The 27738-nt window shown below is 41.5% G+C and overlaps 1 protein-coding gene across 3 annotated transcripts; it reads left to right on the top strand.

Annotated features, from left to right (window-relative positions):
- Positions 1–110: 110 nt before the first annotated feature.
- On the top strand, positions 111–27738 carry RRP1B (ribosomal RNA processing 1B). 3 transcript variants are annotated; one of them, XM_052794345.1, is made up of 16 exons: positions 111–328; positions 7533–7633; positions 8608–8665; positions 9386–9471; positions 10511–10572; positions 12769–12898; positions 14357–14421; positions 14965–15128; positions 15718–15809; positions 16651–16748; positions 17257–17276; positions 17697–17822; positions 18627–19369; positions 22308–22454; positions 23212–23278; positions 24372–27738. In XM_052794345.1, exons 1-16 carry the CDS (start codon positions 196–198, stop codon positions 24560–24562), a joined length of 2283 nt encoding a protein of 760 aa, XP_052650305.1. In that variant the 5' UTR covers positions 111–195; the 3' UTR covers positions 24563–27738. The 3 variants fall into 3 exon arrangements, with proteins under 3 accessions (XP_052650305.1, XP_052650304.1, XP_052650306.1); XM_052794344.1 differs by having other exon boundaries at positions 112–328; positions 15715–15809; XM_052794346.1 differs by having other exon boundaries at positions 113–328; positions 7551–7633; positions 15715–15809.

Genomic DNA, 27738 nt, shown 5'->3' with positions numbered 1-27738 from the left:
GGGAGCCCCGGAGCCCGGGCAGCTGCTTCCCGCGCTTGCTTCCGTCCCGTTTACACCGGCAGGTTTGCACGCTGCGATGACGACGAAGGCGGGCGACGGGGGGTGTCGGTGACGCCATCAGGGGGCGCCCGGCTCGGCGCGGCGCGGCCGGGACGGGCCCTGACGGGACGGGCCCTGACGGGAGGGGGACAGGCCATGGCTCCCGCCGCCGTGCAGCCGCCCGAGATCCAGTTCGCGCAGCGGCTGGCCGCCAACGAGAAGCGCACCCGGGACCGCGCCTTGAAGAAGCTGCGGGGGTACATCGGCGTCCGGACCCAGCGCCCAGCCGGTAGGGCCCGGCGGGGGACGGGGGGGGGCGGCCCGGCGTGGCCCGGCTCAGGGGCGGTGGGGCCGACGGGGGCCGCAGTGGCGGGGACCGGGACCGGGGCCGGGGCCGGTGCCCTCAGCGGCGCGGCGCGGGCGAAGCGGCGGCTCCGTCGGGCTGGCAGCGGCTGGGGAAGCACGTGTGGCGGAGAGCCGGGACCCGCCTCCTGTTCCCCGGCCTCGTCTGTCACCGCGGGGCCGCCACCTGTGGGGTCTTCTGGGGTTTCTTTTTTGTTGTGGGGTTTGTTGTTTCTTTTTTTTTTTTTTTTTTTTTTTTACGCCTGTATTTCATTACGGAAAGTATTTGCGCTGGTGACCCCGCAAGCACCGAGCACGCTGCCAGCAGCCCTTGGAGGAGCGGAGGGCCTTTTGGATCCTCGCCCAAAAAGTTTCCCCGCGGTGGCCGCGGTCAGGCCGGGGCACAGCACCGGTTCAGGGGGCTGGAGGACTCGAGGAGGATCTGCTTGGTCCAGGGAGGGTCTTGCTGGCAGCATTAACAGTGCCGGGTTCGGAGCAGTATGGTTTATACACTCTCATTCCCAGGAACAGGATGTACATGCACGGAGCTGATCCAGACTGAACCCAGCCCAGTATAGGGAGCATATACTTTTATCTTCTGCTGTGCCGCCTGGTGAGGTGGTGTTTCTGTGACTGATATTCAGGAGCATTGGAGGGAATTGAGGAAAGCTTAGGAGTGTTTCAGCATTTGTATAATTGCAGTCAACTCTCTGTTACCCATTCAGATTACCTGGGTTACCTGTTACCTCCACATTCATGGCATCAAAAGCTTTTTTCCAACAAGGCTTATTGTCCTTCTTGGAGCTGTGTACTGCTGCCTTAAAACAGCAGTATCCTGTGCATGGGCACTTCAGTGGTGTCCCTGGAGACAGCTTGTGTCTAGCCATGCTAGTCTGAAGCTGCCTGCACCTGAAGGTGCCTCCTGTGCACCCCTCTCCTCATGGACTCAAGTTACAGGAGGCTTATGAGGTCAGTCATAGCATTGTGTGAATGCATGGATCCAGTTCAGGAAACCTTCCTGTTGGACTGATAGGGAGCACGGTGCACAGATGCCCAAGAGATTCTGTGATGTTTCTGGACTGCTTTTTCCAGCGTGTTGCGTTGCAAGCTGGACACAACACGTGAGGGGAACTGGTCATGAGCATTTGCAGAGCACTGTGTCTGACCTAGTAAACCTTCCCACAGCATTTGGGAAACTGGTGTGGAGGTTTATGCATACGCACTCCTTTGGCTTTGAGGAAGCCAGCCTAGACGTGGCACCCCAAGAGCCAAACTGAAACTGAAATGCTGGTTGAACCTGAGTTAATTCCTTGAAAAGACACTGGGGAATAAATGTTGTTTCTTCCCTTTACCCGCTTCCTTTTCCAAATAGTATTTGACCCATTAGCCACATTTGACAGAGGGAAGAACACATAAGAACAGCCTTACAGAGTCAGGCTAGAGAGCCAAATAGCGCATTATCCCATTTCTGACAGTTACCATAGATCTAGGGGTTGCCTGGGGACTAGTAAGAGCAAGTGAGTGTACACTGTATTCCTCCTAAGTACTTTTTGAGCCTCCAGCTATTTTTAACTCTGGAGACTTCCTGAGATGAACATGGCTTCTCTCTGTTCACTAGTGCTCTGTGCATCTCATTGCAAAGTGCAGATTTCTTTAAGTTTGTGGAAGTAACCTTCCAGATAGACAGGAGTGCCCTAACTGAGGGAAGAGGTTGCAGGTTAAGCTAATGCCTTAAGATAGTAGGAAACCACCGCAGGGAAATGATCAGTTGGGATGTGAACCTTTTGCATGTTAAAGTCAGCCCACCATGAAATGCAAATGAATAGGAAGCAAGGGTGATTCATTTCCAGAGCTCTTAGATTTACTTACTGTTAAGTACTATTCAAGCTAGTAATATTAAAACAAAGGTTAACTTCTTTGGACTTGTACTCGGCACTGGTGAGGCCGCACCTCGAGTACTGTGTTCAGTTTTGGGCCCCTCACTACAGGAAAGACATAGAGCTGCTAGAGCATGTCCAGAGAAGGGCAACCAAGTTGGTGAGGGGCCTTGAGCACAAGTCTTATGAGGAGCGGCTGAGGGAGCTGGGGTTGTTCAGTCTAGAAAAGAGGAGGCTGAGGGGAGACCTTATCGCTCTCTACAACTACCTGAAAGGGGGTTGTAGTGAGGAGGGTGTTGGTCTCTTCTGTCAGGTGTCTGGAGATAGGACAAGAGGAAATGGCCTCAAGTTGAGGCAAGGGAGATTTAGGTTAGCTATTAGGAAAAATTTCTTTACTGAGAGGGTTGTCAAACATTGGAATGGGCTGCCCAGGGAAGTGGTTGATTCACCATCCCTGGAGGTATTCAAAAAGCGAGTGGACAGGGTACTCCAGGGCATGGTTTAGGGGGCATGGTTAATGGTTGGACTCAATGATCTTGAAGGTCTTTTCCAACCGAAATGATTCTATGATTCTATGATTCTATGACTTGGAGAGAAAGCATTATGTTCAGGAAAGAGATTTTTTTTTAAGTTATTTATTAATTAGCAGTCTTATATTCATCTAGTGTTCTGAGAGATGAGGCTCACATGTTAGATAACCCAGCTAGATACCCTAATTTGAACAGCTGAGAACTTGCTAACTTTTGGAAGAGGTGGTGGAGTTCACCAGATGTTCCGTCCCATCGCATGTTTCATAGGCAGACAGGACTGCTCATTATGGTCTGTGCTAAGGCTGAATTACAGGTCATGCTGGGGAAACTTCTTCAAAGAGCTAGAGCTCTTAATTTTCAACAAGAAGTTAAACTCTACAGAAGGCATAGAACTACTGAAGTCGTGTGTTGTTGTGGTTTAAGCCCAGCCGGCAACAAAGCACCACGAGACCACTCACTTACTCCTCCCCCCTGGTGGGATGGGGAGGAGAAATATAAAGAAAAGCTGATAGGTCAAGACAAGGATGGGGAGGGATCACTCACGAATTATGGTCATGGGCAAAACAGACTGGGGGGGGGGGGGGGGGGTAGGAACCAAAATCAATTGAATTTGTTACCAATCTGTGATGGGTTAACCCTGGCTGGATGCCAGGTGCCCACCAGAGCTGTTCTATCACTCCCCCTCCTTCTCAACTGGACAGGGGAGAGAAAATATAACAAAGAGCTTGTGGGTCGAGATAAGGATAGGAGAGGTCACTCACCAATTACCATCACGGGCAAAACAGACTCAGTTTGGGGAAAAATTAACTTGATTTATTACAAATCAACCGGAGTAGGGTAATGAGAAATAAAACCAAATCTCAGAACACCTTCCCTCCACCCCTCCCTTCTTCCCGGGCACAACTTCACTCCCGGATTCTCTACCACCCCCCCCCAGCGGCACAGGGGGACGGGGATGGGGTTTACGGTCAGTTCATCACACGTTATTTTCTGCCGCTTCATCCTCCTCAGGGGGAGGACTCATCACACTCTTCCCCTGCTCCAGCGTGGGGTCCCACCCACGGGAGACAGTCCTCCACGAACTTCTCCAACGTGGGTCCTTCCCACGGGCTGCAGTTCTTCACGAACTGCTCCAGCATGGGTCCTTTCCACGGTGTGCAGTCCTTCAGGCACAGACTGCTCCAGCGTGAGCCCCCCACGGGGTCACAAGTCCTGTTAGAAAACCTGCTCCGTGGGCTCCTCTCTCCACAGATCCGCAGGTCCTGCCAGGAGCCTGCTCCAGCGCGGGCTTCCCACGGGGTCACAGCCTCCTTCGGGAACCCACCTGCTCCGGCGTGGGGTCCTCCCCGGGCTGCAGGTGGAGATCTGCTCCACCGTGGACCTCCATGGACTGCAGGGGGACAGCCTGCCTCACCATGGTCTTCACCACGGGCTGCAGGGGAATCTCTGCTCCGGCGCCTGGAGCACCTCCTCCCCCTCCTTCTTCACTGACCTTGGTGTCCGCAGGGTTGTTTCTCTTACATGTTCTCACTCCTCTCTCCGGCTGCCGAATACCGCCGTCCCAACTTTTTTTCCTTCTTAAAAATGTTATCACAGAGGCGTTACCACTATCGCTGATTGGCTCGGCCTTGGCCGGCGGCGGGTCTGTCTTAGAGCCGGCTGGTATGGGCTCTGTCGAACACAGGGGAAGCTTCCTGCAGCTTCTTACAGAAGCCACCCCTGTAACCCCACCCGCTACCAAAACCTTGCCACACAAAACCAATACACAATCAAATCAAAACAGGATAATAAGAAGTAAAACCAAATCTTAAAACACCTTCCCCCACCACTCGCTCTTTCCTGGGCTTAACTTCACTCCCGATTTTCTCTACCTCCTCCCCTCCAGCAGCACAGGGGGACGGGGAATGGGGGTTGGGGTCAGTTCATCACACATTGTCTCTGCCACTCCTTCCTCCTCAGGGGCAGGACTCCTCACACTCTTCCCCTGCTCCAGTGTGGGATCCCTCCTGTGGGATGCAGTCCTTCACAAACTTCTCCAACATGGGTCCTTCCCACAGGCTGCAGTTCTTCACGAACTGCTCCAGTGTGGGTCCCTGCCATGGGCTGCAGTCCTTCAGGCACAGACTGCTCCAGCGTGGGCTTCCCATGGAGTCACAGCCATCTTCAGGGGCACCCACCTGCTCTGGCGTGGGGTCCTCCATAGGCTGCAGGTGGGCGTCTGCTCCACTCTTAACCTCCACGGGCTGCGGGGGCATCACCTCCTCCAGTGTACCTCCTCCTCCTTCTTCACCGACCTTGGTGTCTGCAGAGGGGTTTCTCTCACATTCCAATCTCCTCCCCCGCTGCAGGTTCCCCTTCTTAAATCTGTTCTCCCAGAGGCGCTACCGCCGTTACTGATGGGCTCAGCCTGGGCCAGCAGTGGGTCTGACTTGGAGCCGGGGAAGCTTCCAGCAGCTTCTCACAGGAGCCACCCCCACAGCCCCTCCCCCACTACCAAAACCTTGCCACACCAACCCAAAACAGTGTGCAGATAGATGAGCTTGGATGAGCACATTATTCTGTGGAAATGGTGTGGGTTTTTTCTTGTTCGCTACCTTGAAAGAGAAGAAGAGCGTGCTGTACTGGGCTGAGAACAGGATATCTTTATAGAGACGTTGGTAAATGAATTGTTGAAAGAACAGTAAATAAAAGTAACTTTTAGTAAAAGAGGAACGATGGCTGGGTGGTTTCCTATCTGACAGAGCTGTACTTACTTGGGCCCAGATCTATAAAGGATTTATGTAATTTCCACTGAAATGTGCATGTGTGGATCTGGTCCTTGGACGTGATCTAGAATAAGAAAAATTGCAACAATTTTAATGATAGCAATGTCAAAACAGCATAATTCCCAAACAGAAATGCTAACAAGGCTTGCATTAAAGTAGCATGTCTTCAGAGAGTGGTTGTAACATTACTAATCCAAGTTCCCACATTGTAGGTAGGGACAGAGTTACAATTCAAGCCCTAAAACCAAAAACTCTCTCAAGGTAGCTTTAAGGTAAAGAAGGCCTTCAGTTTTGTGCACTGTGGTTGCTAATACTATAGGTTCAGGTTTTAAAATAACCTTGCCTGAATGATTATTATTATTTGCCAGTTGTGGATGATGACGGCAGGGCACATAAAGTTGAAAAATGGAAAACACAATCTTGAAACTACTTTTTGAGTGACCAGGGTAAAAAGCTTGTTCTAAAACCTTTTGATCAGGGTGCTTTGTCAAATGGACAAAGGACTGACTAGGACACTTTAAAAAGCCCTCTATGTATGAAAACCAACCCCATGGAAGTCTGTGTTCCCTAGACGGGGAAGAACTCCTGAGCCATCTTTATAGGTAGCAGCTGACATCCCCTGGACATAAGCCTGATGTCAGCTGCCTCTGCAGAGTTAATGCTGTGTGTGAGGTTAAGGCTGCTTCTTACTGCTACGTGTGTAGCATATAATTCTGTTAAGAAATGTTAATTTTAATATTTCAATGAATATTAAATCAGTGAATCAAATTGTTTCATATTTAATCTTAACATTACAGCCAAATCCAAGTTAAATTTATAATTAATGCTTAATATTACTAGACATATTGCTTCCTACATAGCATTTTGCATATTTCCTTTGCTCAGCTCTACTTCCTTTCTTTTTAACCAAGCATGACTGTAAACAATTTAACTAACGTGTTTACAATTTTTTGTCTGAGTGGAGAATGATGCAGTAGTGATAACTGCTTTCAAGTTACTTGGTCCAAGGAGGTGGTACTCAATTTAGATCTAGCACTGGGTCTCAGGCTTTTTGATTGGCAGACCCCTGAAAATTTTGCAAAAGAGACAGTGATCTTTTTGGAGCAAATTTGAGCTTACTGGAGACTATTACCTTTCTAACGTGATTTTTCTTGAAATTACTTGGGAGTACTTAATAGGCCATAGTTTGAAAATAGCTGTAGTAGGTTATTGTAGCTACCTTGTAACAGTATACTGTTATAATTTTACTTCCCAGAAATGTATTTGAAGTCATGAATAATCCAGTTTTTAAAACGTTCTTGAGCAACTATTACTGACAGTAAAATTTTATTTTCCATGTAGTACTTTCCTTCTGTAATGTGTGATTTTGACTAGAATGTGAATTTTTAATAGTGAAAATATGCTTTGCTGTTAAAATTCAGGGGATGCTGTATCTCAAGACTAACTAATGAAAGTGTCTTTATTATAGTTACTCAGGCTCTTTCATTATACATTTTAATATAGAAATAAATGTGTTGACTGCTATAAGTTTATTCTATCAAAACAAGCCCCTAGTAAGGAACAAAACTATTGGTAAAGTGAGACTTTATTTAAAACAAACAAACAAACAAACCAAAAAGCCATGTCAGTTTTGTTTGATTTGCACATCACCTCTTGCAAAATTAGATATGATGCCCTCATTAAAAATATCTTTCAGACTTGGTGCTAAAAATATGCCAGAGAGATTTATCAGAATTATCTTAGTATTCATCTAATCTCATCTGTGATTTCTTTGATATCTTTGTTACTTTGATACAAGGTAGAAGCTTACAGTCATGGAATCACTGAACTGAGCCAAGTTGCCTTCCAGTTAGTGTGCTTACAGTAGGAGCCAACGTTTACCCAAGAGAATATAACAAAAACAAAGAAGAAAGCAGGGAACAAAGGGAACTGCATGAAAATATTTTGGTGGAAATGGTTTTTTTTTCGTTTTCATTCAGACTTCTTCTGTACTGTAGGTGGCTTCAGCCAGGAAGAACTGCTAAAAATATGGAAGGGCCTGTTCTATTGTATGTGGATGCAGGATAAACCTCTGCTACAGGTAGAGTAACTGGTTTTATATTTGCTTGAGTAGGTCTCTTCTAAAATATGCTATAGGGATATACTAATTTAGAATAGTGAAAATTACCTTAGTGACTTTTTGCTCAACTTTTTTTTTCTTCTCCTGCTGCCCATATGTGGCATGTGCGGGAGAGGTGACTGTAACTCAGTGATCCTCACCATATGAACAGAAGCCTAAATGGCATCATGTTTGGAGTCACCCTCTGAATGGCAGGTGTAGCTGTTTACCTTCCAAAACCAGCACTGAAATATATACTGTTATGAAGTGCATTGATTTGGTGGAACTAAGGTAGTAACAGTGGAACTACTGTAGTAACAGTAGTAACAGGTTGCCCTTACCTGCAACTACAATGTATGTGCAACCTTTAATTAACCTAGTTTGAAAGTTTCACACTTCCCTTTCTTTTGTTAGTTCGGTCGCACTTCCTCTACCAACTTTGTCTCTATTATGGACTTTTGTCAACTACTACCAGTTTGTCTCCCTACTTTCAAAAGATACCAGTTTTGGAGTACCAGATCTTAGTAGCCTCACTTAATCAGTTTTCAAATCACTTGTCCATTTGCATGAACAAGGTTTATCTCACACATAGCACAGAGAGCTCCACCTACAATTAAGCTATATGAAAACAGTACCCCTAAAGTTTTACATCATTTATTAATTCAAATGCATGGGATTTTTCTCCTCCTTATTTAATTTTGTCTGCTGTCAAAAGATGATTTGTGCAGAGATCTGGTGAAATGAACAGGGCTTGATACCCTTGAATCTTCTCTTACAACTAACCTAATCCCAGTGGAAGGATAACTGCAGTACTAAAGCAGCTATTAAGAGAATATTTTTCATTTTGAGGGATGTTTCATGATATTCATACTTCTTGCTGTTTTCTGGTTGTGTGTTAGAGTGAGAAGACCAAGCTCTGAACCTATGCTATACTAACTATATTTATTTACTTTTAGGAGGAACTTGCAGACAATATCTCACAGCTTATCCATGTGATTCAGAATACAGAGGCTCGTAAGTACTATTTCATTATCTGATGCTTTGTAAGGTACTTTCATCTTTGGTGATTTTGAGGCCACTATCACGGTGTCAGAATACAGACAGCCAGATAGGGGTGCTGCTTTGTTGGTTTTTTTCTTTGCTTTTTATCCAACTGGTGTGTGTGATCGCATTAAGGAAAGCATGAGATGCAGTTTGTTTCTGGTTGTTGCAGGGGAAGAGTTGTATCTCCAGTGTGATAAAGATGAGACTTTGCAGGGTGGGTAGCAAAGCGAACTTGTCCCCTTACTTTGCCATTCTGCATAGACTTGTTCCCTATATTTCCTACACAAAAAAAAACTTTGTTTCATGAGCTGTTAAGCACCTAGTATTCAAAATGCGCTTGAAATAGAATGCTGTGTCAATGACAAAACTTGCATGGATAGAAATGAGTGCAGAATGGATATTTTGTTATAACTTGTGTGTATATACCACAAAATAGATATAAAGCTGTCCCTGTAATTTCACTTGAATTTAAAAGTGCCTGTGTGCCTTTTCTTGTGTTCTGAAGTTTAATTGACTTGTCCTTGTACCTGTCTCAAGCATGTCTTCCCATAGCTCTATTCCTGTTACTAGGCAAATCCCTAGGGAAATGCATCCCTTTCTCAAGTTGAAGTGATTTCTTGAGATTCTTTTAGGTTAGCAAAATAAACCGTTGTGCCAGACATGCAGATATTTTTTCTTACTCTCTTACAGGACACCTGTTCATTCAGACATTTTGGCAAACTATGAACCGTGAATGGAATGGGATAGACAATCTGCGTCTTGATAAGTACTATATGGTAATACTAACTCTCTTGTAGATCTTTTCTGCAAGAAAAGATATGGTGGTTGTATGCTGGAAGGCAGCTTTGCACATGCGTTTATGTATATGGTAACAGAAGACAAGTGACTATCTTCTTGACGCATTGCAAGAGATACTTGTTTTAAAGGCTTTCACTCACCACTGCATATCTAAAAGCCATTACGGTTTATGTCATGCTGCAAGCACTTTCTTGTTTGTCTTCCTTTATAACATAGTGATGTTTCTCATTGATTTCTTTATGGAATATAATTACTGTCTCAGAGGACGCTGCCTCAACATCAGTTATTTAGTTCAGACTGTTTAAAGACTTTTTTATGACTCTCTATCAAGTAGTTGTCACTAGAACCCCAGCTTTCCACCACTAAAGTATCCACTGTAGTACATTCAGCCATCAGAATTCTTTCTATGGGAAATGCTATATTAAAGCAAATAGTAAAATCAGTGGGAGAAGAATCTTAAAAGACCTACCTTTGTAAAGAGAAAAATGACATTAATCTTCTTCTTTGAAAGAAATTAATTGCAGGCACATTCACTGCTGGTTTTTGTTTCTTAATGTTAGCAGAAACCAGGTATTTCAGTAAGTAAAGTGTTTTGAGGCAGTTTAATGTAGCTGTTTTACATATGGCTGTCTCTTAGTGCAAGTTTCAAGTAAATTAAATTATTATTGTTATCATCTGTCCCGTATTGTTGTCTTCAGTTTAAGCTGTGGGGTTTTTTTAGATTTGGCAGCACTTAATGAGGAAATCAGGGTGATAGAGCAAGAGAAAGCTGTATAGTAGAAGTGGTCATGGATTTTTCTGGGCTTAGGATATGGAAATAGTTTATTGTCTTTTGAGCTTCACAGCATCCTTCCGTTGCTTGACATGATAGACAAGCCTGTCAAAATGTTGATATGAGGATGCTGTCCACCTTGTGCTACGAAGAAATTTACTAAGAAGTCTATTCATATTACAGTCACAGTAACTCCTTTATCTGTTTTCATGAACAACATGTATAAAAAATTTTGTACTTTGCAGCTAATGCGTATGATTTTGAGGCAATCCTTTGAAGTGCTGAAAAGAAATGAATGGGATGAAAGGTAAGCAGATTTCTGAATGTAGTTGCATCACAAAGAAGTTGCCCAATTTACCTTCATCGAATATATTTTCATTTAATAGATCCTTTTTCTCCATAGATGGCACTGTCATGAAGTCTTAACACTAAGGCTTATTTGTTCTCCAGATCACTTATGTAGTTTAGAAACGAAGTTAGGTGTTACACTTCATTGAGTTAAATACACACTGCAGTCGATAACTCTCATGTTCACCTAAGCCATTTAGTGCATGTTTCACAGAAAGAGATTTGAGTAAGTAATTCATGTATGCTTATGCAAAACCTGAACGCAGGAGCTTATCATGTGGTATTCCAAGCAGTTGTGAAATATGAGGGCTCCAAATTTTTCATGGAGTTTGCTAGATCTGACTGATTCAGCCAGGAGAGCTATCACCTGTGGAGAGATTAGACAGGGAACCTGCATCCCAGAAAATACAGAAAAGGAATTTTTTTTTGGTTGTGTTGTTTTTGATTGGCTGTGACTTTTTTTAATTTTTATTTTACTGTGTTTAATCATGGTGACTTGTCTTTTGATAAGACAGAACTCCTTAATTGTAACCTGGCTTCCTGTTTGTTGTATACATCAGTGGTTTTGTTTGTATTTCTTCCATATTCTATCAAATGGCAAGTAATTGCAGTCATCTTGCTCTGTCTAGAGCTCTTGTGCCACTTCTAAGCTTGCTCTGTGTTTAAACTGATGAAGAGCTTTAAGTCTTTTAATTAAAAGTGCTTGATAACCTAGTGTTAAGGTTATCCTTTCTCTCTCTTGCCTTCTGAAATGTGGAATGCATATGGGCATGTTTTTGTGGAAATAGAAGCAAAGCTGAAGTACACCCCATCCCCTCTGTTCTACCTTAATTTTGCGTTGGGTAGGTAAATGCCTGCAGGTTGAAGAGATGAAAATGCTCCTTGACAGGAATGGGAAGTGTGGGAGGAGGTTTGATAAAGCCAAAGCCCTTCGTCCCCACACACATTCCCATGGCAGAGACATGGTCACCCAAACTGATCTCTGACAAGGTTTCTTATGGTGTTGGCCTGCCTTTTTCCACCTTCGCTGGAAGGATGGCCTGGAGGCCCTTCAGCACCAGAGGAGGCAGTGTGGGAAGAGAAGATCACGATCCCTTTCTTTGCAGAGTGAGGGAGCTCAAGAGCTGCCTTTCCCACCTAGGTGGAGCCTAGAAGCTGCCTATCATGCCTTCCGTTTCTCTTTTCTTCTAAAATGCTTTTGAAGAAAAGAGTATTAAAGTAAAACTGAAATAATCTTTATGGTTTTGGAATGCTTTAAATTCTTTTTGGAACTGGAAACTGTTGTTCTGGGCAAAATCGCAGGAGGTGCCACAGAACGCCAGAGGGGAAAGGGTAGAATATACAAAACTTCACTTTCCTGAAAGATAGCAAGGATAGGCCTCCGGCAGGGAAAAAGCAAAAAAGTCCCAAGTGCTGCTTAGATGCAGCAATGACAGCATGTCTTTTTGAGCCATTTCACTCCAGCAGTATTTGTTAGTACTCCAGAAGTCAGTAACTGAACAGAGCCACAGTCCAACTTGTACACAGCTCAGTCACTTCTGGCTTGAGCTATTGGGGTGGTGATTTTTTTGTGCCTAGCTTAGCCCTTGATCTGTTCTTCAGTGTAGTTGTTTTGCTCTAAGGGACAGTGGGTAACATGCTTTAATGAAGGCAAAGTCTGCACAGTTGAAATGAATTTGAGAAGGATCAGTATTAAATTTAATCCTTGGGTGTGAACCAGAATGAAAATCATCTCATAAAATGGAAGGGTACGAGGTGTTGCCCATCAAGGATGGATGAATGTGACAGCTGTGTCTTCAGAATGCCCTGCTCAAATGGCAGAATCCCTCCTCCTACCCATCAATGATATGGCATAATAAACTTCAGTCCAAACTAAGGTGTGAATTTTAAAACAGTGATTGCGTTGAGTGGATTGTCTGATGCTACAAAATCATCTAGACTGTAAGGAGTTCTGATTATGGATGGATTTTTTTAGAAGTTTGCTTTTAAGATGTGAAAATTGGTCACTGGATTTATTTTTTATGAGTCTTGGATAGCCGTCTTAAAGAACTGGTAAAACTGTGAATGACTAGAGTTTGTTTTCAAAGCAAATAGAACATAAGCAATTGAATATGAATATCTTATTCTTTTTTTCCCCCCCTTTTTTTTTTTTCAGTCTAATTGAACTACTCCTCCAGCTACTAATGAAAGAAGTTATGGACCCAGACAGCAATGCTCCCACTGGGATAAAGTTACATTTCATTGATATCTATCTGGATGAATTGGCTAAAGTTGGTGCAAAGGAGGTTAGAAAATACATTGTAATCTTCTTCCCCATTAATGTTAACTGCGGCATGCAGCATTTTAAAAGAAATATAATTTTAGATTATGTATTTTTTAACAGTTTTAAATGTAACACAGCAACGTTGAATAAGCATGAAGAAAGTGACTTATTGCAATTTACGCTTTTACTTTTATTCATGTCTTAGTGTAGACTGTGAGAATACAGTACTTTCTCTCAAGTTCCTGAGTACTGGTATACTGCTCCAAATTGAGGTTCGAAATAACGATAGAAAAGTTGGACCATTCTCATTTGTTTGTTTCAACAGAAAGTACTTAACATCTTTTCCCTTGTGTGAACATGTTTGCCAGTCTTTGCTTTTGCAAAAACTGACATAAAGCCTGCTCTTGGCTGATTGTGTAACACCTAAATAGAGGCAGAAAGTGAACTTTCAAAGTTGTCTAATATTTGCTTGTTGTCAGCTTCAAACCTTATTGGCTGTGCATTAAGCAATTTACCCTCTACATCCAGTTGTTCATTTTGCTGATGACATCTGTCTTTCTCTGCTGTATATTGCTGTTTCAGTTGACCTTAATTGTGGTTGATGTTACAGTGATGCAGAGTTTTAACAGCAACTGAAAGCCTGTTACTGCAGCTGTTGCTTCTTCCAGAGTATTTCTCCTGTTACTCCACTAGGGCGAGCTGCCTGCTGCCCCACGCTCCATTCCAGGCTTCTGCTCATTTTCCTCCTCTTGTTGCTGGGATCTGACACATCTCCTTGCAATGGGCAAAGCTGTTAGCAATTTTCCATTTGTATTCTTTGCAGTCACTATTAAAAGTAATCCAGCCTGCAGCTTTTGTAGTTCTGGACTGGGGAGTGTGAGAGAGGAGATGTCTGCACAAGAGAAGTGCCTGCACTTGGAGCCCAAATAATTTCTGCAGCTCCACAGTCACCAAACCCTCATCCCATGGCTAAGCCACTCAGAAGAAGCATGGGGAATTAGTCCCCTAGACTATTTGAAATTGCAGCTGATGCTTGTAAATTGAATTTAGGGAAGGATTTTTATCTTTAGTACTGCTGACAGTGTTTTTTGTCTAAGTGGTCCAGTTAAGAGAAACCCAGATCTTACTCATGTCTGCTACAGACATTCTTTGTGAAAGAGCACAAAATTTTTTAAGTTTTCTCTGCCTCATGTTTCCATATCTAAAATAAGAAGCTTTGCTGTATTTCTGAACTCAGTAGATTAAAGTCTGCAAAGCAGTCAACATTTTTATAATGATTCCAGGGAATATCTGGAAGTTAGTGGTAGCGGCGGTAACAAAAAGTCACTGGATACTCCTGTCAGTTGGAATTAGACACTATGCTGAAAGACTTTGACTTAACTTCTTAAAGAAGATTCCCCCTACACCAAATATTCAAGGAATTTGAGGGTACGCATACAATATTTACTGTACTCATTATTTTTTCTTTATAATCGTACAGCTCACAGCAGACCAGAATCTCAAGTTCATCGAACCTTTCTGCAAAATTGCTGCCAAGTCAAAGGAGTAAGTTTAATGAAAGGATAAATATTTTTTTAAGAATTAAGAAATTCTGCATATACTACTCCACATGGTAATAAATGGATTGAAGAAGAGTCATAATATAACTTCAGAATGTAGAGAAAGAAGGGTGTTTTACTAACGATGTGCACAGTAATTTGTGTTTATCAAAGCTATAGATAATCTTCATGGATTTATAAGAACTATATCAACTACTGTTCATTGATTTTGTCTGGTTATTTGTTTTTAAACATGCATAGAACAGCTGAGCTGGTTAGATTCTTTGTTGTTGTGGTGTAATATAGAGCAACATATAAACACAGTGAAATTTAAGAGGGGAACATTGGCAGGACACTATTTGGTTTAAAGAAGTGTTTGTTTAGGAAGTAACAGGTTCCTTTCCTCATCTGGAGAGCTAGATGCTCTTCCACTTTCTTCGTTCTTACCCATTTTCCCTGTATCCCCCAAATTTCCTTTTTTTTAATGTGAGAGGGGAGGGTGTGTATGCTTCTGCCTTTCGACTCTCATCCCTGCTCACTTGTAACGCAGTCGATGTATGCTGCATGCCGTTGCCACTGGTATCTTTGAGATCATTGTGGATCAGTCGCCCTATGCCATTGAGGACCTAATGAAAGAACTGCGTAGCAACAGTGATGAGGAGGATGTGTCTGAAGAAGACAAACAGGAAAATGAAGAGGTGCTTAAAACCAAAGGTGAGGAGGAAGTTCTAAATGGCCTTGGTAACACTTACTAATATTTAAAAATCTGTTTCTTAAAAATACATTTCTGCTCTGAACCAGTCAAACATACATTCAAGGTGTTGTAAGGATAATTGTGTTTTCCAGTCTTCTTTTCAGATGTGCTTAAACAAAGTGACTCCAAAAGAACATGTCACAAAAATCAGTGGTCTCTATAAAACCAGGCAATATCAGCTTTCTGCAGCAGCGCTAGATGATAACCCAGTCTGGCTTTTGGCTCTTGGATGTCCATAACATTTTTTAAGAAGATGAGGTTTTGGCATTCTGTAGGAGTTTTAAATTAAAAAAAGAAAAAAAAAAAAAAAAGCTGAGCAGGAAGGTTTTCAATCCAGATATACTCTGGTACAGAGGCAGTTTTAAAACACTTGCTCAGATAATGCCACAGTTGTGTATTGCATAATGGTGACATAAAGTAGTTAAATCAGTCCAGGCTCACAAGATTGCATGAAGAAAAATGCACCTGATCTTCTGTCTATCAGAGTAGGGTGTGCTATTGGTTTTTACAAACTAAATGTTAACATTCAGTCTTTTTTTATAATAGCAGACATATGTTTGTCAAGAAAATCAGTGCAGAGTTCTGAAAAAACAGAGGATGTTTATGAAAATGCGGATGACGGTATCGGGACTGTTCTTCAGGTTTGTGGCTTGCTTCCTCTGTTATTGATACTCTCCCTGTTGTTTTCTTTTTTCCCATCCCTTTCAAGAGGTGCAGAAGTAAAGGCTGTTAGTCGGATAAACATGTTACAAAATTTTAATCTCCTTCTGCTTTAATGTAAGGTGGTATTTATGTAATGTGTACTCTGTGAGTGGTTTAGAAGAAAATAAATCTGTGTCTAATTTGTGAATTCTTCTTTCCTTTCTCCCATATCTTCTTTTTTCTGCTCCTCCCTTCCTGTTTCAAGAGTTCAAAAATGTGCAGTAAAAGCCAAGTCACTGTGGGTGGTGAAGCAATCAGCCTAAGTTTCATTGACAATAAAAGCAAAAGTAATGGATGATGGGATACATAGGAGAGAGGGTAACATGTTGCAGTTTGGGTTTTTTTAGACCCACTTCCAGTGCAGTGTAGTGTTTTTGACCGATCCACCCATCAAACACATATGCAGTTAGATACGCTTCATACATCTGTGGCTTTTATCAAGAATTAGGTTATGACACACTTTAAATTTGATATTTAGCTAAATATTTGTGAGAGTTTTGAAGTTGATTGGCTTCTCTTGAGTAAGAATTAAGGTTAGGAATGTTTGAGAAAGTGGTACTGAGTTCAACTGTTCTGTTAATGAAGCAGACATCTGTAAAAGTCAGTATACATGTGTGAAGGGGGTTTAAATTTCAACAGAGGAAAAATACTTTGTGTTTAAAGGAAGTGACTGTTTAAAGGATGTGTGTGCTATTTGAAGTGTTGATAACATGAGTTGCATTGGGTTATCTTGCATAATAAGCTAACTAAGAAAGGCTGTATCATACTTTCCTCCAACAGTTTGATTATAAGGCTGTTGCTGACAAACTCTTTGAATTGGCGAGCAAGAAAAACACACCTTCTGTTAACAGAAAGCGTCTGTACAAGCTGGTCAAAAAGTGAGTTCTGTTGAAATACACCTCGCATATGCACCTTGTGCTAAATAACTTTTACTTTGCTTTCTCTCCACCCTCGCTTGTCCTGGTGACAATGTCACGAGAGCAGGCTTGTCTCACAGCCCTGAATAACATGAACAAGGTGCCTGAAGCCTGTGCTACTGTTCCTCATTGGTACTAGACAACTGCAGCTAGCTGAGGTCTATCTACACTGGGTGGATTTGTACTGCAGGATGTGACATTAGATTGTGTGTGATGCAAATTACAGATATGGGAGAAGTGTTAAATTGCTCTTTTCTCAATATTTTCAGTGATTTTGTTTGAGATTTTGGATTTCTGAGGCAGATCTCTTCTGGAATGAGCTCTTTGTAACTTCCTGTGTAAAATATGTTGTTCCTATTTTGACAAAACCATAGTAAGTACAGTGATGCTACGGTGCTAGTGTAATTATTGGTACTAAACCAGTAATACTGTTTTGTTTTTCCTTCTCTCCCTCCCTCCCCACCTCCAGGTTCCAGGACTTAGCAGAAGGTAAGGACTGAGCAGCATACAGAGACAGTAGTTTCTTTCCATTAAAGGGTATATTATGTTCTTGTACACTGTGTATTGCAAATCTTTTTTTCCTTTTTTTTTAATGTGTATTTCAAGAATACTGTTTTGGGGGTTTGGTTTGTTTTTTTTTTTTAAATCTCATTAAGACACATTACACGTTTTTGGTGAGTTGGCCAAATCCCCTTCACAATTTGAGCAACCCTGTACTTTGTCCTTAAATGAAAGATGATTATTTTTACTTAAACAAATAGGAATCACTCATATGAATTTCTTTCAAGTTGAGTGGGGAACAAGGAGTTGGTTTTCTTTCTGTGGGAGTTATGCTGTATATGAACAGATTAACTGTTCATAGAAATAGAACTACTAGTTTTCAGATACATTATCCTTCTTCCTCAACAGGAATCTTCCCCCAAGATTTTCCCGAAGATGTTTCTACAGATGAAGACGATGATGAATTCAGCGGGGGAAGGCGAAAGAAAAAAGCTGTCAAGCCTTGGGATAAAAACAACTTGGAAAAAATAAAAGGTAAGGCAAGATTAACCTTTGGAAGAGAGACAATCTGCAGTCACTTGTGTAATTTGGCAAAGTATCAGGTATAAGCTGTTCTGAAGAAGGCAAACCTGTTGTTCAGGATGTGTGTGATTTGTATCATGTTGCGATGAAGGTTAAATGCGAAATTAAGGGCTCTTTGAAAGTGGTGGGAATTTTGTTACCAATTCTGAGGCAAGCATCACCTCAAAAATTTCAATCAAAAGTAGAACTGGAAGCAGTTGTTCGCATTGCTCCATCAAGCAGTTCCATTTACTGTAGGAAAACAGAAACATGTCAGTCTTCTTAAAATAGGATGACTGTTGGCATACAGGAATTTGGGGGTGTTTCTGGAAAGGTGAAGACATGTGCAAGTATCTCTAGCATCACGGCTTATATTGACATGGCACATGCCCAATCATACCAAAAATACCTCACCAAACTACTGAACCCCTGAGTTGCCCTTCTGATGGGCTTAACAGGTGGGTAATAACAACTTTTTCTAGCCATATTGTTATACAAAATAGGGTTGCCACAGGGAATGGCTTAGATGTTAGCTGTGACAAAGCAAGATCAGCAAAATATTAATTAGGCCAGGCGTCAGAGGAATGCAATGTCCTGGCCAGCTGTAATAGTAAAACTGTTGTGCTGGCTGATAGCAGGAAAAGGGTATGCCTATTTTAAAAGAAAAGGGCGGAAAAAAAAAAAAAAGAAAAAGAGTAGAATTCCGAATTCAGTTGTTGTAAGTACCATTGTGTTTCACATCTGTGTTATATGGCATTCTTTTTGGGGTGGATTTAGAGGATGAACAAGAGATGTCAAGTGCGAAGGAGGAATCAGTGCCCCAGAAGAAGAGGAAAAAAAGGAAGAAGAGGGACAGCCCAAGTGCTGATTCTGGAACAGCTGATGGAAATTGTGAGGAGGGAATAGCTGAAACATCTGGGTCTAATGTTTTTAGCCTGGGAAAGGTGCCAGAAAATAACAAGGAAAGGAAGAAAAAGAAATTGCTAGTAAATGAGGCAAATGAGACCACAAATGTAGCAACTGACACCAGAGAAAATCCCAGTATCTCTGCACAGAACAGTCTGACTGATGCAGAACAGAGTAAAAAGAGTCAGTTGAAGAAAATGAATCCGAAAGTGCAAAATGTTCCTGTAAAACCAGCATGTCAGAATGGACCGGCTAATGCCAGTGAGGCAGAGGATGTCAGCCCATCTGTCACACTGTTAACTCCTAAGGTTGTGAAAAAGAAACAGAAAGGAGGGGCTGTCTTAATGAATGGGGATACCAGTTTGCAGCAAACTGACATGAAATCCAACAAGGAGGGCTTGCTGGGGACCCTGTCAGGAGATGCAGACTCTGAATCTGCGCCGTCCAGAAAGGTCAAATTGAAGACAAAGACAAAGCTGGTTGGTTTGGAAGGGATGAAAGTCCCCAGCCAGAAAGCAGCAGCCTTGAAAAAGAAGAGAAAAGTAAAAGAGATGCTAAACTCTGTCGAAGCCAATGGAGTTCTGGAGACTGCATGCAAGAAAAGCAGGAAGGGGGTACGTATATCTCATTCTTTTCTCTGCCTTCTTCATGAACTGCCAGGCTTGTTTTCAAATTTGGCTTTAGCTTTCTGAGTGTGGGGCTTCATGGGCAGGGCACATTCTGACGTAATCATGCATTGTCACCAAAAAGAACTCAATTCCCCAGAAGTCCACACCCACTGCCACGGTCTTATACCCTCCTGTGTCCTGTGCAACAGCACTAAAGCCTGTGCCAGCTACTCAGCTGGAAGAACTCACCTAGCTGAAACTTGGGTTGTTAGGGTATGGGGTTGTCTTTTTTTCTTCTTTTGTTCTTTTTTTGGTCCCTGGGTTAATTATTCTTTTGCATCGGGTCTCTGGTTGAGCTTACAGTATGTTCACAAAGGCCGTATTTTGGCAAAAGGATGAGAATGGAAAGATGGAACATCCCTTTTTCAGCAGCAGCAGCGCACACTTAGATTACTATAAGCTTCTTGTGAAATTACCCACAGAAATTCCAATAGTGGCTTCTTTTGCTAGCTCACTTCTCCGTCTTAAACAAATTGTTAGTGCTGTGTGGGGAAAGTATTTGGGGAAAGAGCGAACAGAGAATATGACGCTGTGACATTCAATGTCATCAATGGCTGTATGATCACATTTATGAATGGTCCAGTTTCTTATAAAGACAATACTGGGGTTTTTTGCTAGGAAGGTCTATTGTAGCCTTCAAAAATGTATGTCTTGCAGTTTGGGAACAAGCTAGTTTTTTTCTCCCCTCTACCTCCCACCCCCATTTTCTTCTTGGCAATAAGTAGAATAGGGTTGATTTTCCTCAGTGATTTGAGAGTCAAGAAGCATTTTGCACTGTATATTTTTGGTAGTGTGGCTAAGAGAGTGAGTGCAGGGGTTCTTCCCTCTCCTGCCACTGAAATTCTTTTAACTGTTCATTTCCTGTGTGTATATTCACCCTAACACATTTAGGGGTTCGATTATATTCTTGGAAGTCTTGCTGACAATCTCACTTTGGTGGAAAGAGAATTCATAAAGCATAAATGAGATTCAGAATACAAAACAACTCCATCTTCCTCTGACTAAAAAGTGCATGTTAGTAGCTCACCTCTGACTTAAGTTTAAAACTATATGATTAGTTAAGTAGTGCAGCCTCATATATGAACTTGATATAACCACTCAGTCCTTCAAGGGACAAAAAATATATTTTGAAACATTGCTTAAATAGTATTAAAATAGCTTTGACATTTTATATTTTTTGATGATAAAATACTGAGAGGGAAGAACCAAAACATTGCTCTCTCCCCAGCATGCAAACTGCGTTTTTCTCACTGCAGGGCTTCCAAAGTAGGACCCGTTGGCTTTGTCTCCTGTTGCCTAAATATTCCGTGTTGCATACCTCATCTTTCTTTCTCTATAAAAGTTTAGTTTCTAAGAAAATGTGATTATGCCACCCCCATCTCCATTTGTAAAACTTTGCTGCAACTGACAAACAGGTTCAAAGACCCACGATAGATTCAAGATAAAGTTCCTGCAAGCTTCATGGAAATTGGCACAAATTAGCGTGGTCACTGAGGGAAAGGCAACAGCATGACCCCAGCACTTGTCTCTTGGCTGGCTGGCCAGTCAGTGCACAGGCTAGCAGGCCACTCTTCCCACGTGTAATTAGAACTACAGCATTTGCTGTTTCTTGCCCAGTCCAGGTAGCTGTATGTATATGTGTGTGTTGAGTGGGAGCTGGGGGACGGAGACAAGGAGAGAAATTTGGGAGTTGAGTCAGGAGGAGAATGAGAGTATTGGTATAAGAAAGAAGAGGGCAAGGTAAAGCTAAAATGCACAAATGTGGAGGAAATTAGGCTTTTCTAAATTTGTTTTCATTGCTTGCAAAATAACATGTTGTTTTATTTCCTGGTTTTACTTAGGTAATACTGGTCTTGTGCCCAGAAATCATGAGGGGCATGTTTTGATTCTTAATTTCAAACACAACACGCCCCTTCAAAGAATTAGCTTCAAATATCGAGAGGAAGGAGGAGGGGGAGAAGGGGAAAAAACAGACAAGTTCAGCATTATTTCACAGTTGTCTACAGAATTCAGAAAGCTAAAAGACTTATGCTTTTTCACTTTATTTAAAGCAGAAGTGATTTTCAAATCAAAAGAGGCCATATCCCCTGAGCATTTTCCACAGCATGGCCGTGAACTGCTTTCAGAATTTCACATCTGTAGGTTGATGTGAAGCATAGCTGAACTTCCCCTCGCAGTAGTCTACAGATACCTGGAGCCCATAGGTGACAGATTAGAAAGCTCTGGAGTGGTGCACTACATTAGTGGCACTGCCAGTACAGGTCCTAAGAATTGCCTTGTGCTGGAGAGGATTGCTTTAAATGGCAATCCTCAGTAGGAATTTGAGGCAGCAAACTAGTAGCAATACACAATAGCTGGATTTCTGAGAGTATAGACAGACTTCATACTCCACTTTTTTTTTCTCCAAAGTCTCTATCTTAGCCTAAAGCTGGGTTTTTTCATTAGTTGGATATCTTATGTATCCAGAGGTACCACAGAAGAGATTTTGCTTAAGGGCAAGCTAAAAAAAATCAGCACTTGTGTGCAGAAGAGCTGGGTCAATTGTAAGGCAGCCTCATGCACGTGAAGAAAACATGTTTGTTTGCACTCTGATGGGATGGACAAATGTATTACAAGTTCTTCCTTCTTTGCTTTGCAAAGACCTTCCTGTTTCTGTGCAGAGCTTGCCTTAAACTTCTGTTTTCAGTCATGCTAACAGCAAAATTAACTCCTGAGAGTTAACCATGATGATTAGCTTACGTGAGTACCAACTAGCTCTCTGTCAGCTGTGGCAATATTTACAGAAGCCACGTGTGGTAAGCTCTGAGCACTGATTGCTGTACTAGGTACAGTTAACTACAGTACTTTTATACTGAGACTATTTTTTTCTTTCCCTCCTTTATAGGAAAGCAGTGCTGCTCTATCATCATTAAAGAAAAAGAAAGCAAAACCAGGAACTGATTTTGTAAAATTTGAAAAATCAACTTTACCAAAGCCAGTATTCTTCAGGAAAGCCAGAAGCACCATCTCTTCCACCAGGGCATCCATGCAGGTAATGTGATCTCACAGATGGCAGCTGAGTCTGGGCACAGGTCTCCTTCCAAGCTTCCTATCCTAGCAAAGGGTTTGACCTCACTCATGCTGTCTCTTCCACTCTGCATTAGTCTCCTAGCACGGGCAGATAAAACTGGAAATGCCATTGCATTTCCTTGTAGACAGAGTCACACATGGCTCCAGAATTTCAGCAAATGAGTTGCAGGCATCTTTAAAATCTCTTCTTCCTTCCCCCCTGCTTTCAAAAATACCTTCTTGTTGAAAGGACTTCGTTCTGAACATGCTCATTTTGCAAGAAAACAGAAGCATAAACTGACTTTCGGTCTTGCTAAAGGTCTTTGAGCCTCCATTTCTTCCCATTTGTGGAGGCTGGCAGCAGTACAAGGCTTCAAAAGACTGCTCTCTTTTCTATACCTTTTTAACATACAATATCTTTTCAAGCCCTCTTTGCACTTCAAGGCCTGAGTGCAGTGGGACCAGTGTATTTAATACACAAATATCTTCTTGTTTGTTGTTAAATTACGTAATGACATTAAGGAGAGTATGTGATTTCTCTACAAATGGAATATGTTTGCTTTTGGCTAGAAAAACAGTGCTGTCTTAGCAGGGGTCACTGCTAGAGGACTGGGGGAGTTCTAAATAAAATAAAGGGAAGTAAGCTGCTTTGCATCAGTTTTGATGGGATGCAGGTAAAAGAACTCGTAGCATTGCCTCCGAAATCTTATTTTATTTCATGTCTTTATTTTGCTTTATAGCTGAACAAGCTGCAGTCATCCAGCTCCAAAAAAGTCACGTTTGGCTTGAATAAAAACATGACTGCTGGTGAGTCTAATACATCTGTGTGTCTCCACACTCTCTCTTGTAGCCAAGGAAGGGAGAAGCTGTACTCACTCATACACACCTATACTCTTCACCTCTCTAGAACAGGATGATTCTGATCCTTTTTTTGTCTCAATATTTGTATATAGTTTATAAACCACCTTCAGCTTCCTGTCCAGAGGAGATGGTAAGTTTAGGACATTTGGCCCAACAGCTAGACTTGCAAGATTCCAGGGTGCTGCATTACTGACTTGCAGATGGAGCCTTACAGATAGAAAACAGTACAGCAGAGCAACAAACTCCCCTTAGGGAGAGTTAGGGAAACACGTGCACTTCACAGTCTTCATTGCTCACTTCTGTTTCCCAGGACAAAGGTGCTGATATGCTGATGAGTTCAGGCTGTATAATAGCAAAGTTTCATTTTTTTCTTGGCTGCCACTGATTTATTATTGGTAATGAGTAGATAAATATCAGTTCCCTTCTGGATCTCACATGTAAGCAGACAGTGTCTTCCCTGTTAAATAAATGTCTTGCTACATAGCATAAAAGTTTATTCCATGTATTCATTTAGCATTTTTTTTTTGTTTTTTACTCTGAGGTGTGCTATAGGCCAAGTTCAAATGGAGAATAGTGGGTTTTGATATATGTGTTTATGTTAATGTAATACAGCTGCACAAAGAGAACAAAAATGCTTACCTGCTGGCAGAAAGGATAACCAAGAGTCTCTAGAACAGTGCTGTTCAGCAGTCAGAATAGAGCCACTTCTTACCCATCACCATCTTTTAAACAAAAGTGTGGTGGTGTTCAGGATAGCTAGAACACTTGTTTCTGAGTCTCTGGTGGTCTGTGAAACCATGGGGAATGGTTCACGGCCTCTCTGTGGATTGCAACAGACCCCATTCTCCAAGGGTCTCTTCTAAGAGATGTGCTTCACCACCATCTCTCCATTTTTTCTCAGTGTCTTATGCTTCTGATCTTTAGTGATGGTCTTAAGGATCTCAGACTTCCAGGGTTGGACAATCCCACAATTGATTGACATGCCCAATTATTCCATGGGGTGGTATTTCTTTTAACTTGTTTGCTTGCTTTTCAACAGAATTTAAAAAGACTGACAAAAGTATATTAGTGAGCCCAGAAGGACCCTCCCGTGTGGCTTTCAATCCTGAACAGAAACCCCGTCATGGGGTGCTGAAGTCACCCACAGGTACCCCAGCAGGAGAGCCTCAAATGAAGAAACCATTTACTGTATCAGCTAAGAAGAGACCAACTACTATGGACTTCTTTTAAACCTACAGATGTGGCCTACTTTTGTACGGGACATTTTGCTAACCTAGAATGTTCTCTGGAGGTATTTTGAACTTCCTTATTTTTTTAAGTTAATACAAATTGTATATACAAAATTCTGATTGTGACCTGGGACATTGCTATTTTGACACCACTTCAGCTGTATCTTGAAATACTTGTTTTGTCTGTTTACAGAAAAGAAACAAAATCCAATCTCTGCTCAGGTTTGGTCTACAAAAATAAGGTCTTTGCCCATGTCATTCCTGAGACACTTGTTCATTTAGTTAAGGAATATTCAGGGTTTGATTGTTCTGGTGATTTTTTTTGAGCCAGTTTAAGAAAACTTGCACTTCATGCTATTAAACTGTCTTTCACTGGACAGGGCTTAAAATGGAAAAAGACACTGGACAGGGCTTAAAATGGAAAAAGACAATGTAGATCTTAAACCTAGTAGTTGTTCATGCATTTTTAAATTTTACGCCATCCTTTTTCCTGTGTCACCTTTGGCATCCTGTTAATTCTTCTTCTGGAAATAATGATTACCTCATGTCTCTGTTTAATAACAGCTGCACTTGGATAGCTTCACAGATAGTAAGCAAGCTTTCCCTGGGATAATAAATGCCTAGCTGCTCAAGTGGTCACTGTTGCAAGTAAACCTTCACAGCTGGTTGCCTGCTGAGTTGGGAACAGTCACCACATTATTTTCAGTAACACAAGTGCCAAAGCTGGCTTATGTTTCTCATATTGTAAGCTGGCTTCTTCTCTTTAATGTAACTGAAATAATGCACTCGCACAGGAGAAATCTTTGATATTTCCAGGTCTTCTCCCTGACCCCCACTGCTGTCTTTCCTGAAGGTCTGACAAGACTCCTAGGTTTTTTTTTTCTTTAGCAGCTGGTGTCACCACATTTTACCAGAACTTGGATCTCATTTAGTGAATGAACCTCTGATTGTCCTAAAGGGAGCTAGATCGGTGTAGTGCATCTTTGGTTAGGACACACATCTCTCTGTAAAAGCTTTGGTGCCTCTCAATACAGGGTAAAACTTGACAGCCCAGACACCTTGGTTTTGATTTTGATGTAGAACCAGAAGAATTCTTCTTGCAGCATTTCCTTGCGTTAAGTTTTTATTTGGATATTTTATTACTACTGTGCATGTTTTGTTTTTCTTTGCTTCTTTGGTAAGAATGAGGTATACTTCTGTGAGAGACCGTTGATGTATTCTGAGGGGTAACTATGAGGAAGGGGAGAGCAAATGAAAATAAAAAACTTTTTTGATACGGTTAGAAGTTTTGCTTATGCGAATGAGGCAAAGTCTTTGCAGCAGATCTCTGCGTTAGAGCTCAGTTTCAAAGCACAACCTGGTGTGAAAGCAAAGCTATTCATGAAGTTTCCCACCAGTTACTTCTGTGATCCTATAAGAGAGAGGGTAAGCCTGCTTCATTACCTTGGCTTGTGTTAACTAGTAAACATTTGGCTACTTCAGCCAGCAAAGTTAAATTTTGTGACATGATATATTTGCATACTTCAATACTACTTTTTATCAGTCTTTGATGCCGACTGTCCTCTGCCAGATCGCTCCCTGTAAGCAACTGGATTGAAACTGCTCTTTCATAGCTCATCTAGAATTTCTTCAATATGCTTATGTATTTGTAGATTGCTGGTTGGTCTCAGTTCCTCAATTCTAATCCGTGCCAGTTCTTCCACTAAGTTTGTGACAGCCCATGGTTTGTGGTACTGCCAGAAAGTCGTTTTGCTCTTGTCTTTTCTCATTTAATTTGGTTTTGGTGTAGTTTGTATTGGTTTGACTGATTGGTAAAGAAATCTGGAGAATACATCTGATAAAATTAATAATACTTGCTGTTTGAGCAATTGTTGTTCATTTATTTTTTAAAAAAATCTCATTGTATATTAGCATAATGCATTTTTTTTACAAGATGATGGTAAGTAGGATTTAACAAAGACTATTCAATATGTTGTACTGTTTATCTTGTACTGTGGGTGAGAAGTCTTTTGTGGAATATGCATAAAAGCATTTGTATGTGCATGGTTGTTAATGCATTAGGTTGAAGATGCCATATTCCTCTAAGGATATAGATGCAAACAATCAGTAGGTGGATCTGGTATGCACAGAAAAATCCAGGATCAGGACACATTGGGGTTTGGTTTTGTTTGGTTTTGCTTTTAATACATACAACCTTTATGGAAATGTACTTAAATGGTTCTCTGGATCTTTTTCTATTGGTTGTGGGTCCATTGAACCTGTTGCTTGTCCAAATATTTTGTTGCCCACAGTGCTAAATGGAGAGGGCAGAAATGGCAGTCAGTTTCTTATCTAAAATGTTAGTGATGTGATTGCTTGTTGGGATTCATGCATAATCCATCTGTGCAATGAAACTGGTGGAATGTTTTCTAAGTATATGTTTGTGGTGTGTATTGTCTTCAGTGGTGTCTGGAATTTCATTCAGGACAACTTCACAAACAAAAAACAAGCACTGTCAATGCAGTTTAATTGGCATTGCTGGGTTAAATTGAATACGTTACCCAAAATATTTGGATAGTGAAAATTCTGATAAACATTGAAGAAAAAAAAAAAAGTAAATGTAATGTCTGGGATATCCACTACACAGACATGATAGTACTGTAAGGAGAGATGTATCTATAGGAAGAGAGAAAAGAAGAAAAATTGATCTGACCTGTTTGATGTTGCTTCATAGGATTTTTCATAGTGTTATTCCAACTCTGCAGCTGCCCATCATGCTCTGAGTCAAAGTAAGTTAATATGGCATACTTTTTAAAGGACAGTATTTTGTAATGATTGTCTCTACATTTTTGTTATGAATCAGATCAACTTTGTACTTCTCAAGCTCTAATAGTTTATAATTCTTTATAGCTTCAAGAGAACTCAAAAGCACAAAACGAATTCAGCAAGGCAAGAAGTTGAAATTACACTGATATTACTGGGTATGCAAGATCTTTTATAGTCTGTCAAAGCTATGTGACTTGGAAAGCACCAAATGCCCTTTTTGTCATTTATTTCCTGTGCTTGGACTTAATTACAGGCAGGAAAAAAAATCCGTGTGTCATTTTATGTACCTCTGCAACAGCATTGTTAATACAAATACAGTGTCTAAGCATTACATCATTTACTCTAGTCCAATAAACCATTTTTTTTTGTGGA

This window comes from Harpia harpyja, chromosome 8 (assembly GCF_026419915.1).
Source record: "Harpia harpyja isolate bHarHar1 chromosome 8, bHarHar1 primary haplotype, whole genome shotgun sequence".
Classification (NCBI taxonomy): Eukaryota; Metazoa; Chordata; class Aves; order Accipitriformes; family Accipitridae; genus Harpia; species Harpia harpyja.
This window is presented reverse-complemented; position numbering and strand designations above follow the sequence as displayed.